This window comes from Cervus elaphus, chromosome 7 (assembly GCF_910594005.1).
Source record: "Cervus elaphus chromosome 7, mCerEla1.1, whole genome shotgun sequence".
Lineage (NCBI taxonomy): Eukaryota > Metazoa > Chordata > Mammalia > Artiodactyla > Cervidae > Cervus > Cervus elaphus.
Window position 1 is genome coordinate 6,429,990 of NC_057821.1, and position 19,700 is coordinate 6,449,689.

A 19,700-nucleotide genomic window follows, 5' to 3' on the forward strand; every position below is an offset into this window, starting at 1 on the left:
ATGAAACAATATATTCAAAATGACAAAAAAAAGAGAAAAAACCCCACAAAAACTGTCAGCTTTAGAATTCCATACCTAACCAGACTATTGAACTAAAAGTTAACAAGACCATTTGTTGACAAAACAGTCTGAAAAATTCTACTTTGCTGAAAGAAAGAAAAAAGAAATTGAGTCAGAAGGGAGGAATGAAAAAAAAGAAACAGGTAGCAGGCTGAGGCTTCGGCAGAGCAGAAACCATTTGCAATAGGTCTGTAAAAACTGATACCAGCCATTTAAAGTGGATAAATGTAAGAAGTGCCATGGATTTAATCAGAGATAGATGCTGTAGGGTAGCACTGAGATTAAACATTATATGTCTGTGTAACTTACATCCCTTTTACATAAAGGCATCAATTGAACAATCCAGGTAAGGAAATATTGCCAGAAGTTGAGTGGTTTTCTTTTTGCCTTGTTTTGCTTAATTTAAATTTTATTTTTAATTGGAGGATAATTACTTTACAATATTGTCATGGTTTTTGCCATACATCAACATGAATTAGCCACAGACATACTAAGCATGTCTTCTCCCTCTTAAATCTCCCTCCCACCTCCCTCCCTTTTCCACCCAAATAGATTGTCACAGAGCACTGGCTTTGGGTTCCCTGCATCATACAGTAAATTGCCAATGGTCACCTGTTTTATATATGGTAATGTATATGTTTCAATATACTCTCTCAAGGCATCCCACCCTCTCCCTCCCCCACTGTGACCAAAAGTCTGTCCTTTAGGTCTGGGTCTTCTTTGCTATCCTGCAAATAGGATCATCAGTACCATATTTCTAGATTCCATATATATGTGTTAATATATAACTGTGTAATATTTCATTGTGTGTATATATACCAGTATTTCTTTATCCATTCATCTGTCAGTGGACATCTAAGGTTGCTTCCATGTCCTCAGTTCAGTTCAGTTCAGTTACTCTGTCATGTCTGACTCTTGTGACTCCATGGACTGTAGCACGCCAGGCTTCCCTCTCTATCACCAACTCCTGGAGCTTGCTCAGATTCATGTCCATTGAGTTGGTGATGCCATCCAACCATCTTATCCTCTTTCATCCCCTTCTGCTCCTGCCATCAATCTTTCCCAGCATCAGAGTCTTTTCCAATGAGTTAATTCTTCACATCAGGTTGCCAAAGTATTGGAGCTTCAGCTTCAGCATCAGTCCTTCCAATGAATATTCAGGACTGATCTCCTTTAGGATGGACTGGTTGGATCTCCTCGCAGTCCAAGGGACTCTCAAGAGTCTCCTCCAACACCACAGTTCAAAAGTATCAATTATTCAGTGCTCAGATTTCTTTATGGTCTAAGTCTCACATCCATACATGACTACTGGAAAAAGCATACTTTTGACTAGATGGACCTTTATCAGCAAAGTAATGTCTCTGCTTTTTAATATGCTGTCTAGGTTGGTCATAGCTTTTCTTCCAAGGAGCAAGTGTCTTTTAATTTCATGGCTGCAATTATCATCTGCAGTGTTTTTGGAGCCCAAGAAAAGAAAGTCTGTTACTGTTTCCACATTTATTTGCCATTAAATCATGGGACTGGATGCCATGATCTTAGTTTTTTGAATGTTGAGTTTTAAGCCAGCTTTTTCACTCTTCTCTTTCACTTTCATCAAGAAATTATCTAGGGAGCGGGGCGCCTGGGAGCTGCGGGCGCGGCGGAGGCTGGGCAGTGCCGAGCCGGACCAGACCGACCCCAGTCGGCGACAGAAGCTCTCCCCAATGCCTGGGAATTCCTCGTTGGATTACTGCGTTTTCAGCAGAGTCTTGTGAGCGTCTCGCATCTGCACCTGGAGAGGAAAGATGTGGAAAGCCTCAGCCGGCCACACTGTGTCCATCACCCCGGACGACGGGGGAGCTGACGACTGGGAGACTGACCCCGATTTCGTGAATGATGTAAGTGAGAAAGAGCAGAGATGGGGGGCCAAGACCGTGCAAGGATCTGGGCACCAGGAGCACATCAACATCCACAAGCTGCGGGAGAATGTGTTTCAAGAACACCAGACCCTCAAGGAGAAGGAGCTGGAAACGGGAGCCAAAGCCTCGCACGGCTACGGAGGGAAGTTTGGCGTGGAGCAGGACAGGATGGACAAGTCGGCTGTCGGCCATGAGTATCAGTCAAAGCTCTTCAAACACTGCTCGCAGGTTGACTCCGTCCGGGGCTTTGGAGGCAAGTTTGGTGTCCAGGTGGACAGAGTGGACCAGTCTGCTGTGGGCTTCGAGTACCAGGGGAAGACCGAGAAACACGCCTCACAGAAAGACCACTCGAGCGGTTTCGGTGGCAAGTATGGCGTGCAGTCCGGCCGCGTGGACAAGAGTGCCGTGGGCTTCGACTACCAGGGCAAGACGGAGAAACACGAGTCACAGAGAGATTACTCCAGAGGTTTCGGTGGCAAGTATGGTATCGACAAGGACAAGGTGGATAAGTGCGCAGTCGGCTTCGAGTATCAAGGCAAAACGGAGAAGCACGAGTCCCAGAAAGACTACGTGAAAGGCTTTGGGGGGAAGTTTGGTGTGCAGACGGACAGACAGGACAAGTGTGCCCTCGGCTGGGACCACCAGGAGAAGCCCCAGCTGCACGAGTCCCAGAAAGATTATAAGACTGGTTTCGGAGGCAGATTTGGTGTTCAGTCCGAGAGGCAGGACTCCTGTGCTGTGGGGTTTGATTACAAGGAGAAACTGGCCAAGCACGGGTCCCAGCAAGACTACTCCAAAGGCTTCGGCGGGAAATACGGGGTGCAGAAGGACCGGATGGATAAGAATGCCTCCACTTTTGAGGACGTTGCCGCGGTGTCCTCGTCTTACCAGAAGACTGTCCCTGTTGAAGCAGTGAACAGCAAAACAAGTAACATCAGAGCGAACTTTGAAAACCTGGCTAAGGAGAAAGAACAGGAGGACCGGCGGAAGGCCGAGGCGGAGCGGGCGCAGAGAATGGCCCAGGAGCGGCAGGAGCAGGAGGAGGCACGGCGGCAGCTGGACGAGCAGGCCCGGGCCCAGAAGCCCACGCCACCCGCGTCCCCCACACCCCAGCCGGCTCAGGAGAGGCCAGCATCGAGCCCCATCTACGAGGACGCGGCTCCGTTCCGGGCTGAGCTGAGCTCCAGCACCGAGCCTGAGCTGGGCTACAGCGTGGAGACCACAGGGTACTCGGAGGCCTACGTCTCGGAGGCCGTCTACGAAAGCACGGAGGCGCCGGGCCACTATCAAGCAGAGGAAGGTACCTACGATGAATACGAAAATGACCTTGGAATCACTGCCATCGCCCTCTACGACTACCAGGCTGCGGGTGACGACGAGATCTCCTTCGACCCCGATGACATCATCACCAACATCGAGATGATTGACGACGGCTGGTGGCGCGGGCTGTGCAAGGGCAGGTACGGGCTCTTCCCCGCCAACTATGTGGAGCTGCGGCAGTAGGCGCCTCGCCCGGCCACGGCCGCCCGGCCTGGCGCCTCTTGGGTGCGGAGGGGCGTGTACGCGCCTGCTTTTCTATTTAATACTTTTGCTGATGCTTTTGGAAATGTTTACGCCCCAGAACTTGCTAATATATTGTAATCATGTTCCTTGGAGGACTCGCTGATTGTTTTTATGCATTTAAGGTATTTTCTTTTTTTGCCAAATCGACTGTGGCGTGGAGCCACTCCGGTGACCTTCAGTCCCGAGTGCGGGTTGTCTGTGCCCCACTGTCGGGAGGCAGGACCACCCCTTGTGGTGGGGGCCTTGTCCTGAGGGTTTGGAGGAAGAGGGAAGGGCCTGGTGGGAAGTTAGTGTTGCTGGAAAGCTCTAGAGATTACTGGAGTGTTCTGGTCACGTGGAGGTGCTGCTCTCGCTGTGAAATCCTGCAGTGGTTGCTGGGTTTCGCAAAGCCCTGCCTTTCTCCTCTTGTCCTGGATGCTGTGGGAAGGCAGGTCCCTTCCCCCTGTGAGCCGCAGAAATGCTTCCTATCAAGGGAGATGTACTCTTTCTGCCAAAATAGCATGTTAAATGACAGCAAAATGTAATGGATCGACTTGCCTGAGAATGTGAGGGGAACAAGCGTGAGCTCTCCTGGGCTGATGTGGGGAGCCCGTCCCCTGGGAGGGGCTGGGAGGCCCGCTCAGCACCCTCCCGAGTGACCATGTGGAACTGCTCAGGTGTTGGGACCTCAGTGACTGCAAGGGACACATTTTCTTTCCTGAAGTGCATTTGCTTTACCAGAGTTAGGTTGGGTTTTATATGCAATCCTTGTATCTAAGTTTCTGTAGTACACCTCATAGGTATGGTTTTTTTAAATTAAATATTCAAAATAAACTTTTTTTGACCCCCAAAAAAAAAAAAAAAGAAAAGAAATTATCTAGCCATTGTAAATAGTGCTGCAATGAACATTGGGGTACATGTGTCTTTTCACTTATGGTTTCTTGAGGGTGTATGCCTAGTAGTGGGATTGCTGGGTCATATGAGCTTCCCTGGTGGCTCAGCTGGTAAAGAATCCGTCTGCAATGCGGGAGACCTGGGTTCAATCCCTGGGTTGGGAAGAGTCCCTGGAGGAGGGAATGGCTACCCACTCCAGTATTCTGGCCTGGAAAATCCCATGGACTGTATAATCTATGGGGTGGCAAAGAGCAGGACATGACTGAGCAACTTTCACTTTCATGATACTTTTATTTCTAGTATTTCAAGGAATCTCCATACTCTTCTCCATAGTGGCTGCATCAGTTTGCATTCCCATTAACAGTGCAAAAGAGTTCCCCTTTCTCCACACCCTTTCCAGCATTTATTGTTTGTAGACTTTTTGATGATGCCCATTCCTACCAGTGTAAGATATCTCATTGTAGTTTTGATTTGCATTTCTCTAACAATGAGCGATGTTGAACATCATTTCTTGTGTTTACTAACCATCTGTATGTCTTCTCTGGAGACACGTCTGTTTATGTACTGCTCACTTTTTGATTGGGTTGTTTTTCTGATATTGAGCTGCAGGAACTACATGTTCAAAAAATATTTTTTATATTTTGGAGATTAATCCTTTGTCAGTTGTTTCATTTGATATTATTTTCTCCCATTCTGAGGGTTATCTTTGCTCCTTGCTATAGTTTCCTTCATTGTGAAGAAACTTTTGAGTTTAATTAGGTCTCATTTGTTTATTTTTATGTTTATTTCCATTACTCTAGGAGGGGGAGTCATAAAGGATCTTTTATGATTTATGTCAAAGGGTGTTCTGCCTAAGTTTTCCTCTAACAGTTTTATAGATTCTGGTCTTACATTTAGATCTTTAATTCAGTTTGAGTTTATTTTTGTGTATGGTGCTAGGAAGTGTTCTAACTCATTCTTTTACATGTAGCTGTCTAGTTTTCCCAGCACCACTTATTAAAGAGACTGTCTTTTCTTTATTGTGTATTCTGCCTCCTTAGTCAAAGACTGGTGTGTGGACTTATCTCCAGGCTTTCTATCTTGTTCTGTTGGTCTGTATTTCTGTCTTTGTGCCAGCACCATACTGTCTTGACAACTGCAGCTTTGTAGTATAGTCTGAAGTCAAGACAGTTGTTTCCTCAAGCTCCCTTCTTCTTTCTCAAGTTTGCTCTTATTATTCAGGATCTTTTGTGTTTACATACAAATCGTGAATTTTTTTGTTCTAGCTCTGTGAAAAATACCATTGGTAGTTTGATAGGGATTGCAATTAAATCTGTAGATTGCTTTGGATAGTATAGTCATTTTCACAATATTCATTCTTCTAATTCAAGATCATGGTATATCTCTCCATTTGTGTCTTCTTTAATTTCTTTCATCAGTGTCTTACAGTTTTCTGCATGCAGGTCTTTTGTGTCTTTAGGTAAATTTTCTCTTAAGTATTTTATTCTTTTCGTTGCAGTGGTGAATAGGATTGTTTCCTTAATCTTTCTTTCTGATTTTTTATTGTTACTATACAGGCATGCAAGGAATTTCTGTGTATTAATTTTGTATCCTGTGACTTTAGTATATTCACTGATTAGTGCTAATAATTTTCTGGTGGCATATTTCTGGTTTTCTATGTAAGGAATCATGTCATCTGCAAACAGTGAGGGCATTACTTCTTTTCTAATCTGGATTCATTTTATTTCTTTTTCTTCTGTAATTGCTGTGGCTAGGACTTTCAAAATTATGTTGAAAAATAGTAGTGAGAGCAGGCACCCTTGTCTTGTTCCTGATTTTAGAGGAAATGCTTTCAGCTTTTCACCATTGAGAATAATATTTTCTGTGGGTTTGTTGTATATGGCCTTTATTAGGTTCAAGTATGTTCCTTCTGAGGAGGACATGGCAACCCACTCCAGTATTCTTGCATGGAGAATGCCTATGGACAGAGGAGTCTGGTGGGCTACTGTCCATGAGGTAGCAGAGAATTGGAAGTGACTGAGCATTTAAGCACAGCACAGTAGATTCCTTCTATGCCTGTTTTCTGGAGACTTTTTAAAAACTATAAATCAGTATTGAATTTTGTCAAAAACTTTCTCTGAATCTATTGAAATGATCATATGGCTTTTATCTTTCAATTTGTTAATATGGTGTATCACATTGATTGATTTGCATATATGTTGAAGAATCCTTGCATCCCAGGGATAAATCTCACTTGATCATGATATATGATCTTTTTAATGTGTTTTCAGGTTCTGTTTCCTAGAATTTTGTTGAGAATTTTTGCACATATTCATCAGTGATATTGGCCTGTAGTTTTCTTTTTTTGTGGCATCTCTGGGTTTGGAATCAGGTGACGGTGGCCTCATAGAATGAGTTTGGTTGCTTTCCTTCCTCTGCAGTTTTCTGGAGAGTTTGAGCAGGATAGATACTAGCTCTTCTCTAAACTTTTGGTAGAATTCATCTGTGGATTTGTCCGTGGAGTCACTGGCTGTGGATTTTTGTTTGTTGGAAGATTTTTTATTACAGTTTTGATTTTAGTGTTTGTGATTGGTCTGTCCATATTTTCTCTTTCTTCCTGGTTCAGTTTGGATAGGTATACTTCTATAAGAATTTGTCCATTTCTTCCAGGTTATCCATTTTATTTGTATATAGTTGCTCATAGTAATCTCTTATGACCCTTTTTATTTCTGCTTTGTATGTTGCAATTTCTCCATTTTAATTTCTGATTTTATTGATTTCAGTCTTTTCCCTTTTTTCTCTTGATGAGTCTGGCTAATGGTTTATCAATTCTGTTTATCTTCTCAAAGAACCAACTTTTAGTATTATTGTCTTTGCTCAACTCTCCTTCATTTCTTTTTCATTGATTTCTTCTCTAATCTTTATGATTTCTTTTCTTCTACTAACTTTAGGGGGTTTTGTCCTTTTTCTAGTTGCTTTAGGTGTAAGTTTAGGTTATTTATTTGATGCCTCTCTTGTTTCTTTATGTAGACTTGTATTGCTATAAACTTCCCTCTTAGCATGACTTTTACTGCATCCCATGGGTTTTAAGTTGTCGTGTTTCATTGTCATTTGATTCTAGGTATATTTTGATTTCCTTTTTGATTTCTTTAGTGATCTGTTCACTATTCAGAAGATAATTCTTTAACATGTGAATTCAGAAACACGTTTCCATGTGTTTGTGTTTTTTATAGTTTTTATTTTCCTGTAGTTGATATCTAATATTATAGTGTTGCTATCAGAAAAGATGCTTGAAATGATTTCAGTTTTCTTAAATTTACCATGGCTTGATTTATGGCCCAAGATGTGATCTTTTCTGGAGAGTGTTCCAGGTACACTTGAGAAAGAAGTAAAATCTATTGTTTTTGGATGAAATGCCCTGTAGATATCAATTAGGTCAAATGTATTGCTTAAAGCTTGTGTTTCCCTATTAATTTTCTGTCTATATGATCTGTCCATTGGTGTGAATGGGGTATTAATGTCCCCCACTATTACTGTGCTATTGTCTATTTCCCCTTTAGTAGTTGTTAGCATTTGCCTTATATTTTGAAGTACTCCTGTGTTGGGTGCATATATTTATTTATAATTGTTACCTCTTCTTCTTGGTTTGATCCCTTGATCATTATATACTGACCTGCTTGTCTCTTGTAACAGTCTTTATTTTAAAGTCTATTTTATCTGAAATTAGTATTGCTACTCTTATTTTCTTTTGAATTCTGTTTTCATGGACTCTCCAGGCTTCTTGGATTTGAGTGGCTATTTCCTTTCCCTTGTTAGGGAAGTTTTCGACTATAATCTCCTTAAATATTTTCCCATGCCGTTTCCTTTTATCTTCTTCTTCTGGGCCCCTATGGTTTGAATGTTGGGGCACTTAATGTCCCAGAGGTTTCTGAGACTGTCCTCATTACTTTTTATTCTTTTTTCTTTTTTTTTGTTCTGCTTCAGTTATTTCCAGCATTCTATCTTCCAGCTCACTTATCTGTTATTCTGCTTCAGGTACTTGATGGTTGGTTCCCTTCAGTGTATTTTCAATCTCGGTTATTGCATTGTTCATTGTTGATTGTTTATTCTTTAATTTTTCCAGGTCCTGGTTAAATTTTCCTCAAATCATCTGGATTTGTGCCTTTAGTCTACTTATCTGTGTCTTCATTTAATTTCCAAGATTTTGGATCATCTTTACTGTTATTTCTTGGAGCCCCTTTTTTTGGGGGGGGGGGGTGGGCAAGAATACCGGAGTGGGTTGCCATTCCTTTCTCCAGGAGATCTTCCCGACCCAGGGATCGAACCCGGGTCTCCCACACTGTAGGCAGATGCATTACTGTCTGAGCCACCAGGTAAGTCAAATGGTAACCCACTCCAGTGTTCTTGCCTGGAGAATCCCATGGACAGAGCCGCCTGGTGGGCTACAGTCCATGAGGTCACAAAAGGCCGGACACGACTGAATGACTTCACTTACTATTATTACTGTGGATCCTTTTTCAGGTAGACTGCCTGTTTCCTCTTTATTTGTTTGGTCTTGTGGGTTTTTACTATGTTCCTTCATCTGCTGCATATTTCTCTGTCTTTTCATTTTGTTTAATTTACCATGTTTGGGGTCTCCCTTTGGCAAGCTGGAAGGTCATAATTCCTCCTAATTGTGGAGACTGTACCCCAACTGATGGGGTTGGATCAGTGCTTTGTGAAGGTTTCCTGGTGGGGGGGACCTGTGCCTGTGTTCCCATGGATGGAGCTGGATCTTGTCTCTCTGGAGGGCAGCGCTGTGTCCAGTAGTGTGTTTTGGAGTGTCTGTGGTTTGCTATGGCTTTGGGCATTCTGTTTGCTAATGTGCAGAGTTTGAAAAGGGCTTGGTCTTAGTGTTGACATGGAAGCCTTTGGGAGGGCTCTCACCTATTAAAGTTCCATGGGGTTGGAAGTTCTCTGGTGGTCCAAAGTCCTGGAGTCAAGTTTCCTGCCTCTGGGTTTCTGGCCCATCAACCAACAGCAACATCAAGGCTTCACAGACCATACAGAACAGAAGACAAGCACCTTGGATTAATGGTGAAACAACTTTTAATAGGTAAAAATATCCAAAGAGTTTCACATATTGAAAAAAGAAGAGGGGTAAGGAGAAAAAGGGGAAAGAGGGATAAATGGAGGGTTCTAAAGTGAAGAGAGGAATCTAGCCAATAAGGAAACCCTTAAGTGAAAATGGGTACCATATATTAGACTCTCAAAGCTACAGGATTAAAAACAATAGATCAAAAATCAAACGTCAAAAACATGGAAAATATTACTCTCAAAAATACAACATCAAAACATCACAACAAAAATAAAATGCATGCAATTTGTTTAAAAATAAGTTTTTTTTAAAAAAAGTATGTTATAAAAAATACAAATTGAAGGAGTAATAAAGAACCATATTAAGACAATATGAGAAAAATAAAAGGAGAAAAGAGGTGAGGGATAGAGTGGAAGTGAGAGGAATGTCCAAGTGTTTCCCCTTCTATCTGCTGCAGTTGAGTTGCCCATTCAGAACGTCCTCCAGCATATCTAGGAAGGCCTCTGGACCTGTTGCAGGCAGTGCAGAGTCAGCTCAGACTCAGATCTTCCCTTGCTCCCGCTTGCACTTGCAGTCAAATTCTACAGTTGCTCCTAAAGCGCACAGCCCCAGGCTAATTGCAGGAGTGTAAACTGCTGGACCTACCACGTCCAGGGTGGTTTCCCTTCTTTCACTTGCTCATGCAGTACCTGGTGTTCCACCTAGGCTTGGGGCCCACCCTGTTTGTAAGCCTCTGTCCAGATCCAAGTAGGTGGATGGAGCTGCTTATCAGGGTTCGCTTGCTCAGTTGTGCTGAGAAGACCGAGGGTTACCACAAACGCCACTGGGGCGTGTGGGTAGTGCTTCCGTGGCGTTGGCCTGTGGGAGGCCGCCACAGTCTGAGGTGGGTCGTGCACTGCCCCAGGGGAGTTGGTCCCTGGTTGTGACAGCCTTGGCAGAGCTGAGCCGCTCGGGCTTCCGGGAAGATGTGAGGAGAGACCCACAGCCACTCACAGCTCGTGGTCTTTGGGGTGGAGACCATAGCGGCCCCCTGCCTTCTGCCTCTGGCTCACGAGCCGTCTTCTGTGCCTCTGGGGCTGTCGGCCTCCGCCACTTTCCTCCGCTCCAGTGTCCACCAGGATGGGGTCCTTTGTCCCGTGAGAGTGTTTTACTGTTAGAACGTGGTGTCACAGCCTTCCCGTGGGAATGACCTTTTGCTTCTCTGACAGTTCCAGAATTTTCCCTGATCTGCCTCTGTGGTGTCATGTTAGCCCACTCAGAGTATCTTCACAGTCAACCCCGGTCCTCTCCTGAGGACTGGCCTTCCAGATCGGAGCCCCTGCCCCCAGCTGCCCCTCGCTGTGGGCGAATGCGAGCCTGTGAGCTGCTTCTCAGCTGAGAAGTCCTGTTTGGCACAATCTCTGTGGTGAATTTTTGCCTTCGGAGCACCTTTCTTGCTGTGCTCCCCTTTGAGGTTGCACATCTCCCCACTGCCCCAGTGTGTGAGGGGATTCCCTGGTGTGCGGAAACTTTTCCTCCATGGAAGCCTGGGGTCCTCTGCCAGCATTCACAAGATGTTTTTCGGGAATTGTTCCACAGGCTGACGAGATTTTTTGATACGTTTGTGAGGGAGAAGGTGGTTTCCTCATCCTATTCCTCTGCTGTCTTGAAGGCCTCCTTGAGTGGTTTTCAATTTTGGCAGTGTGGTAATTTTTTATTTTAATATATTGATAGTTCGATTCTATCCCCTGAGTTTCTGATTTAAGTAGTTTGGCTTGTCCTACCCATTAGTGTCTTTTGCTTTTAAGCTCTCTAAGATGATTCTGTATAGCCAAGATTGAGAAGTTCTGTAGTAGACTGTCTGAGAAGAGCAGAAGTCTAGAAACAAACTTCCGCCACCAAAGCAGATATGGCAGCCTCTTTTCATGACAGAGGCCTCTTCACATTCGTGAAAATGCCTCACTTTTTACCATTGATTGGCAAGCTTTTTCTATTAAGAGCCAGGTAGTAATATTTTAGATTTTGAGAGTCAGATGATCTTTGATGCAGCTACTGTTATGTTATTATAATGCAAAATAGCCGTGGAATATAGGTGAGCAGATGTGCATAGCTTTGCTCCAATAAAATTTTTATTTGGAAAAGAGTGATGAGCAGGATTTGGCCTCTGGACCTTCCCTTCCAACCTCTGCTTTAGAAAGTTAAAGTACAGTTAATGGACATAGTTGAGAGTCATCGCATTCACTTTGAAGAACGTAGCCCCACGTGTGAATAGGTTAAAAAAGAGGTGGAGAAGAATGTGTGAAGATAACATGCAATGGAGGATGAGGATCAGGTCAACCACAGGCCGGGGCAGGGCTGGTGGGGAAACTTGAGTGAGTGAAAATGTACCCTGAGAGAGTTAGGGGCATGGCACAAAAGGGCAACTATGGCCAGGCTTCGCCATGTGAGTTAAGAGAACACAGGAGAGGTGTGCATGTTCTATATTGTATTACATTTGTTGTTTTTCGCTTGCTTTGGTTTTTGCCTTTAGTGGGATGGCGTGTAATTAGAGAGCTTGGATTTCATTTTTAATCGTATTTAGATATTTTGGGTTCAGAATAGATGTACTTCTGTTTTCAACACGTTATTATCATTGTAGCTGAATTGAAAATATATGGCCTTTTACCTCCCTTGCCATCTTCTTCAGGGCTGTGTTCACATAAGAACGTTTCCTTTTCCACATATCTTCATTAAATTTGTAAAGATCACTCAAGCATTAAGTTTAAATTATTGTGATTGAAAGGTCAGAGAGATGGGTTTCCTGTCCAGCATAGCTTCCAAAGTTTGCTTAAATTAATCCTCTTTTCTCCTCCTCTGTCCTCATAATTGCTTGTGTGGTTATAGAACTGCTTAGTTATTTCAATTCTAAAATGCAAATTTTATTCATGCTTTGATACTTTTGAAATTCAGTTGCCTCTTTGGGATCACTGGATGTATACTGAATTATTGAATCTATGTTTCATGTTTTTTACTCCAAAACCTGTTGTGAAGTTTGTAGCTTATCTTCCAATTGACAGCATCTTTTTTATTCTTTTTATTTTTTTTCATTTATTTTTGTTAGTTGGAGGCTAATTACTTTATAATATTGTAGTGGTTTTTGCCATACATTGACATGAATCAGCCATGGATTTACATGTGTTCCCCATCCTGATCGCCCCTCCCACCTCCCACCCCATCCCATCCCTCTGGGTCTTCCCAGTGCACCAGCCCTGAGCACTTGTCTCATGCATCCAACCTGGGCTGGTGATCTGTTTCACCCTTGATGCCCATGCCCATCAGCGGACGAATGGATAAGGAAGCTATGGTACATATACACAATGGAATATTACTCAGTCATTAAAAAGAATTCATTTGAATCAGTTCTAATGAGATGGATGAAACTGGAGCCCATTATACAGAGTGAAGTAAGCCAGAAAGATAAAGACAAATACAGTATACTAATGCATGTATATGGAATTTAAAAGATGGTAATGATAACCCTATATGCAAAACAGAAAAAGAGACACAGATGTACAGAACAGACTTTGGGATTCTGTGGGAGCAGGCAAGGGTGGGATGTTCTGAGAGAAAAGCATTGAGACAGCATCTTTTTTAAAAAATAATCAAGTATAGTTGACTTAAAATGTGTTAATTTCTGCTATACAGCAAAGTGATCCAGTTATACATATATATATATAGACACACACATATATATATACACACACACACATATATAGACACACACATATATATATACACACACGTATATATATACACACACACATGTATATATACACACACACATATATTTACACACATACCCACACACTATATATATATACACACACATATATACACACACACACATATACACACTATATATATACACACACACACATATACACACACACATATATACACACACACATATATATACACACACACATATATATACACACACATATATATATGCACACACATATATCTATATACACACACATATATACACACACACACATATATATACACACCCATATATATACACACACACATATATATACACACACACATTTATGTATACACACACACATTTATATATACACATATACACACACACATATATATGCACACACATTTATATATCTATACACACACACATATATATACACACCCATATATATACACACACACATATATATACACACACACATTTATATATACACATATACACACACACATATATACACACACACATATACACACACACATATATACACACACACATATCAAGGAAACGTAGGATCGCCTTTGCTCATGTTTTTGCCCCCACCCTTCCTGTGGTACCCACTTCCAGAGTTTGTGATGAGTTGCATTTTTTAAAACAATTTGCATCTTGTCATATAGGTGTTTCAGAATAATTTTGAGTGATCTTAAAGTTTCAACCCCATTGCATAGCATCCAAGACCTTGCTATCTAAAGCCTTTCGTATTCGGCCCCAGAGAACTGTCTCCAGTCTCCTTCCCCACCAGCACTCTCCTTGTGTGAACTGCTTAATTCCTGATGACCAGGCATATGATGCATTGTATTCATAGTGTTGTAACGTGTCTGAGAAATCTTTAATAAAACAGGACTGGTGTTGAGTTGAAAATAGCTAAAAAGAGACTTTTCTTAAAGTTTCATACTTTCAGATGGAAGTGTATCATTCTTACAGGAAAGGCTTGACTTTTTATATTAAATGGTTGAAGAAGTTTATGGAATATCTTTATTTGAAGCCATTTAAACACAGACTAGACAGTCTTTGATTGTCTTGGGGATGATTTAGGTAGACCCATGAGAGATAGGCAAGGTGAAGTTTGAGGTTGTGGTCAGTTCTAGGAGTTTGGGGGTGATTAACGACTGTATCTTGGTGAGGTCAAAACATCCATACAGAAATGAAGAGAAAAGTTCAGTTAGTCAGCTACTTGCTGCCTATATGATTCCAAAGACCTGGATGTTTAACAGATGAATGTATGTACTTATTTAAGTAAAACAATAAATCTCAGGCCTCCCTTAGTGGTTCAGCGGTTAAGACTCCATGCTTCCACTGCAAGGGGCACAGGTTGAATCCCTGGTCAGTGAACTAAGATCCCACATGCCACATGCAACAACCAAAAAAATTTTTTTAAAAAACAACAAAAATAAAGATACATCTCTCTGGTATTTTCTGCTTTCGTGTATTACTATAGTGTAGGCAACCCCAACAGATACATACTTATTCCCATCTGCCATCAAATAACATATATCAAATTATAATTAGAAAAAATTTTAAATGAAAAATATGAGTAAATTGAAAATGTTTCCAGTTGTTTTTGTTTGGTTTGAGAATAAGATAATAATGAAAGAAGAGAGTAAAATAAAATTTTTTGATGAACCTTTGTCTATTCTTTTCATTTTTATACAATGGAAATTAGGAAGTGGCTTATCTACAGACACATATTTATATGGCTCTGTATTTTAAACTTAGGTATGTATCCTGTGCCCTGGGCTGTCCATATGAAGGAAACATCACAATTCAGAAAGTGACAGAAGTAAGATATACGTCTGGTTTTCTGGTTCATGGTAAAATGATGTCTATTTTTTAAAATGGGTTTTTTTTCCTACTGTTTATTACATCTGCACCACAAGGCCAAAAGAACCATGGACCGGGAGACATATTTGATCACTGAGCTAATAGTTTTATTTTAATGCTAAAGACCTAGATAGTGGCTATCACTGTCCAGAGTTAGAATCTGAGTCTTATCATTTGGATGTTCGAAGATGGAGGGGATAAAAACATCTGTGTTGTTTTTACGTGAATAGAACATAGTGAGTGGCCTGTCTACTTTCTTTTGGAATGTCAGGGCCGTTTTTGCACATATCCTTAAGCTTTGCCTTGGTTGCTCAGGTGGCGTCCCTTTGCTGTCTCCTGCCTATTTTGACTTTGGTATGAGTCCACACTGCTTCCCTGCTTTTATTCTTTTTAGATCCCATAGCTCTTTCTGCTGAGATTCAAGTTGCCATTATTCCAGAGGCAGAGGCAGATATACTATAAAATAATGAAGCTTAATTAAAAAAAATTATTGATGTGCAGTTGATTTGCCATGTTGTGTTAGTTACTGCTGTACTGAAAACTTATTCAGTTAAACATATATATTCCTTTTCATATTCTTTTCCGTTATGGTTTATCATAAGATGCTGAATGTACTTCCCTGTGCTATATAGTAGGACCTAGTTGTTTATTCATCCTATATATTTAATAGTTTGCATCTGCATACAACTTAAATTTTGCAGTCCTTTGCTGGCATCAGACCCTTCCAAGGGTCTGTTATTAATTTGTATTCACAGTTATATATCCTTTTCTTGAAAAATGTTTCCAAAATAATATGACTTCAGACTGCACAAAACCCAAATCCAACTCTGCCTATACCCCTACCCCTTGCTCTTCTGCCTTCTGCCTCATGCTGCCTCTGGACAGACCTCCCACAGCCTCAGGCTCTTCATTTTTGCTCCACAATGCCTGGGGTGCTGCCAGAGAGAATCATGGAACAGACAAATCAGAAGCGTTAGGAACTCATGACCAGTGACCTTGCCTGGGTCCTCTGTTCCACCCCAGGGTAGGGCCACCTCCTGGTCTCACTTTCTGAAATGACTGTTGCAAACCATGTCCCCTCCGCTGACTCCTCCCCTTCTCTCACTCACCTGCATATGCAACTGCAGAGCCCTTCCTGTTGACACTTGAGCATGCACAAGCCTCTTCCCTCTGAAAACTTCCTCCCTTCAGTCAGCATCCTTGGCTGGCTAGTTATTGACAATCCTCTCCATCCCACCACAGCTACATTTCAAAGGGCTGTCTGCATCAGTGGTGCCCTATCTGTGTGGCATCAACTCTTCATGACACCCCTAATGATGTCTAGACCCTTGGTGTCCATGGATTTGCTCTCTATGTCTGTGTCTGTATTTCTACTTTGCAAATAGGTTCATCATATCATTTTTCTGGTTCAACATATATAGCACAGGGAACTCTTCTCAGGGTTCTGTGGTGAACTAAATGGGAAGGAAATCCCAAAAAGAGGGGATATATGTATAAATAGAGCTGATTCATTTTGCTGTACGGCAGAAACTAACACAATATTATAAAGCAATAATTTTTTTTTAAATACATGCGAGATCCTATTCAGTCCTTCTCTTGATTATCAGCAAAATTTGGGGCTGATGACATTCCTTCCTTCCTGCCAGTCTTGTAACCCTGGGATTCCCCTGACTCCACGCATAGAATGTTCCTTTAATCACTTGGGTGGCAGCTTCACTTTTCTTTACATGGCCATTAAGAAATTCCACTATTTAATAGGCTTTTGATATAATTAATGACTGTATCTACATGAGGCAAAAAAAAAAACCCAATGGAATCACAGAGAGAAATTCAGTCACCTACATGCTTTCTATATGATTCCAAAGACCTGGATATTTAACAACTGAACGGATATACTTAAATAAAAGAGAAGAAAGAGGAGGATCAGCATTATGCTTTTTTTATCCAAGTTTCCATCCAGTAATAGTCATTGCCAAATTCAGACTTAAACTGAAGAAAGTAGGGATAACCAGTAGACCATTCAGGTATGACCTAAATCAAATCCCTAATGACTATACAGTGGAAGTGAGAAATAGATTTAAGGGACTAGATCTGATAGACAGAAAGCCTGATGAACTATGGATGGAGGTTCGTGACATTGTACAGGAGATAAGGATCAAGACCATCCCCATGGAAAAGAAATGCAAGAAGGCAAAATGGTTGTCTGAGGAGGCCTTACAAATAGCTGTAAAAAGAAAAGAAGCAAAAAGCAAAGGAGAAAAGGAATTCCAATTTGAATGCAGAGTTCCAAAGAATAGCCAGGAGAGATAAGAAAGCCTTCCTCAGCGATCAATGGAAAGAAATAGAGGAAAACAACAGAATGGGAAAGACTAGAGATCTTTTCAAGAAAATTAGAGATACCAAGGGAATATTTCATGCAAAAATGGGCTGAATAAAGGACAGAAATGGTATGGACCTAACAGAAGCAGAAGATATTAAGAAGAGGTGGCAAGAATACACAGAAGAACTGTACATAAAAGATCTTCACGACCCAGATAGTCACAATGGTGTGATCACTCACCTAGAGCCAGACATCCTGGAATGTGAAGTCAAGTGGGCCTTAGAAAGCATCACTACGAACAATGCTAGTGGAGGTGATGGAATTCCAGTTGAGCTATTTCAAATCCTGAAAGATGATGCTGTGAAAGTGCTGCACTCAATATGTCAGCAAATTTGGAAAACTCAGCAGTGGCCACAGGACTGGAAAAGGTCAGTTTTCATTCCAATCCCTAAGAACGGCAATGCCAAAGAATGCTCAAGCTACCATATAATTGTACTCCTCTCACACGCTAGTAAAGTAATGCTCACAATTCTCCAAGCCAGCCTTCAGCAATATGTGAACCAAGAACTTCCAGACGTTCAAGCTGGTTTTAGAAAAGGCAGAGGAACCAGAGATCAAATTGCCAATATCCGCTGGATCATTGAAAAAGCAAGAGAGTTCCAGAAAAACATCTATTTCTGCTTTATTGACTACGCCAAAGCCTTTGGCTGTGTGGATCACAATAAACTGTGGAAAATTCTGAAAGAGATGGGCATACCAGACCACCTGACCTGCCTCTTGAGGAACCTGTATGCAGGTCAGGAAGCAACAGTTAGAACTGGACATGGAACAACAGACTGGTTCCAAATAGGAGAAGGAGTACGTCAAGGCTGTATATTGTCACCCTGTTTATTTAACTTATATGCAGAGTACATCATGAGAAACGCTGGGCTGGAAGAAGCACAAGCTGGAATCAAGATTGCCAGGAGAAATATCAACAACCTCAGATATGCAGATGACACCACCCTTATGGCAGAAAGTGAAGAGGAACTAAAAAGCCTCTTGATGAAAGTGAAAGAGGAGAGTGAAAAAGTTGGCTTAAAGCTTAACATTCAGAAAACTAGATCATGGCATCTGGTCCCATCACCTCATGGGAAATAGATGGGGAGACAGTGGAAACAGTGTCAGACTTTATTTTTTGGGGCTCCAAAATCACTGCAGATGGTGACTGCCGCCATGAAATTAAAAGATGCTTACTCCTTGGAAGGAAAGTTATGACCAACCTAGATAGCACATTAAAAAGCAGAGACATTACTTTGCCAATAAAGTTCCATCTAGTCAAGTCTATGTTTTTTCCAGTGGTCATGTATAGATGTGAGAGTTGGACTGTGAAGAAAGCTGAGTGCCGAAAAATTGATGTTTTTGAACTGTGGTGTTGGAGAAGACTCTTGAGAGTCCCTTGGACTGCAAGGAGATCCAACCAGTCCATCCTAAAGGAGATCAGTCCTGGGTGTTCATTGGAAGGACTGATGCTGAAGCTGAAACTCTAATACTTTGGCCACCTCATGCAAAGAGCTGACTCGTTGGAAAAGACCCTGATGCTGGGAGGGATTGGGGGCAGGAGGAGAAGGGGACGACAGAGGATGAGATGGCTGGATGGGATCACCGACTCGATGGGCATGAGTTTGAGTCAACTGCGGGAGTTGGTGATGGACAGGGAGGCTTGGTGTGCTGCGATTCATGGGGTCGCAAAGAGTCGGATACGACTGAGCGACTGAACTGAACTGAACTGAACTGAACCTGGACTAGGTAGCCCTTCTGAGTGCCTTCAACCTGTTTTGGATGTTGATTGATACTGCCTTTCTGAAACATCAATCCAAGTTTATCACCACCATTCCGCATTCAGTCGAGATTTTCTACTGCTCTTATGATAGAATCCTCAACCCAAATCCTAAACCCAGTTGGTTTACAAGACTGTGTGTTCTTTGAATGCTCTGCCCTGGGCTTCCTCCCCAGCTTTATGGAGCCCTATTGCCCCTTAGTTTTTACTTTCTTGTTGCAACTGTCCTTAGCATTTGATCTTTTTTTTTTTTTTCACCTTGCTTCCTGGCATGTGGGAGCTTGGTTCCCTGACCAAGGATTGAACCTGCATCCCCTACAGCGGAAGCACAGAGCCTAGTCACTGGACCAACAGGGAATTCCCTTGACTTTCCTTCAGAGTTGGAATGCCCTTCATATTTGATATTTTAGTTGCCTCAAATTCCATCTGAATATTCTCACATCTTTCTTTTGCCACCTCTCCAACAAGTTGATGCTGACTTTATCTCAAGCTGCACTGAGGCCCTT

General features: G+C 42.0%; 2 protein-coding genes across 5 annotated transcripts in view; both read left to right on the forward strand.

Moving 5' to 3' along the window:
* The window catches only part of HMGCLL1 (3-hydroxymethyl-3-methylglutaryl-CoA lyase like 1), a 189,977-nt gene that overhangs the window by 97,105 nt on the left and 73,172 nt on the right, over positions 1-19,700 (forward strand). For all 3 annotated transcript variants that reach the window (XM_043907052.1, XM_043907053.1, XM_043907054.1), the window contains one exon: positions 14,951-15,014. In XM_043907052.1, the coding sequence (XP_043762987.1) occupies positions 14,951-15,014 (64 nt within the window). The remainder of the gene's footprint in view (positions 1-14,950; positions 15,015-19,700) is intronic.
* On the forward strand, positions 1,675-4,373 carry LOC122696899 (src substrate cortactin-like). 2 transcript variants are annotated; one of them, XM_043907051.1, is made up of 2 exons: positions 1,675-2,634; positions 2,746-4,373. In XM_043907051.1, the coding sequence occupies exons 1-2, from the start codon at positions 1,845-1,847 to the stop codon at positions 3,459-3,461; spliced, it is 1,506 nt and encodes a 501-aa protein (XP_043762986.1). In that variant the 5' UTR covers positions 1,675-1,844; the 3' UTR covers positions 3,462-4,373. The 2 variants fall into 2 exon arrangements, with proteins under 2 accessions (XP_043762986.1, XP_043762985.1); XM_043907050.1 differs by having other exon boundaries at positions 1,675-4,373.

Bases quoted from the DNA above. Each gene is read 5' to 3' on its own strand.
- LOC122696899 (XM_043907050.1), top strand. From the start codon at position 1,845: ATGTGGAAAGCCTCAGCCGGCCACACTGTGTCCATCACCCCGGACGAC.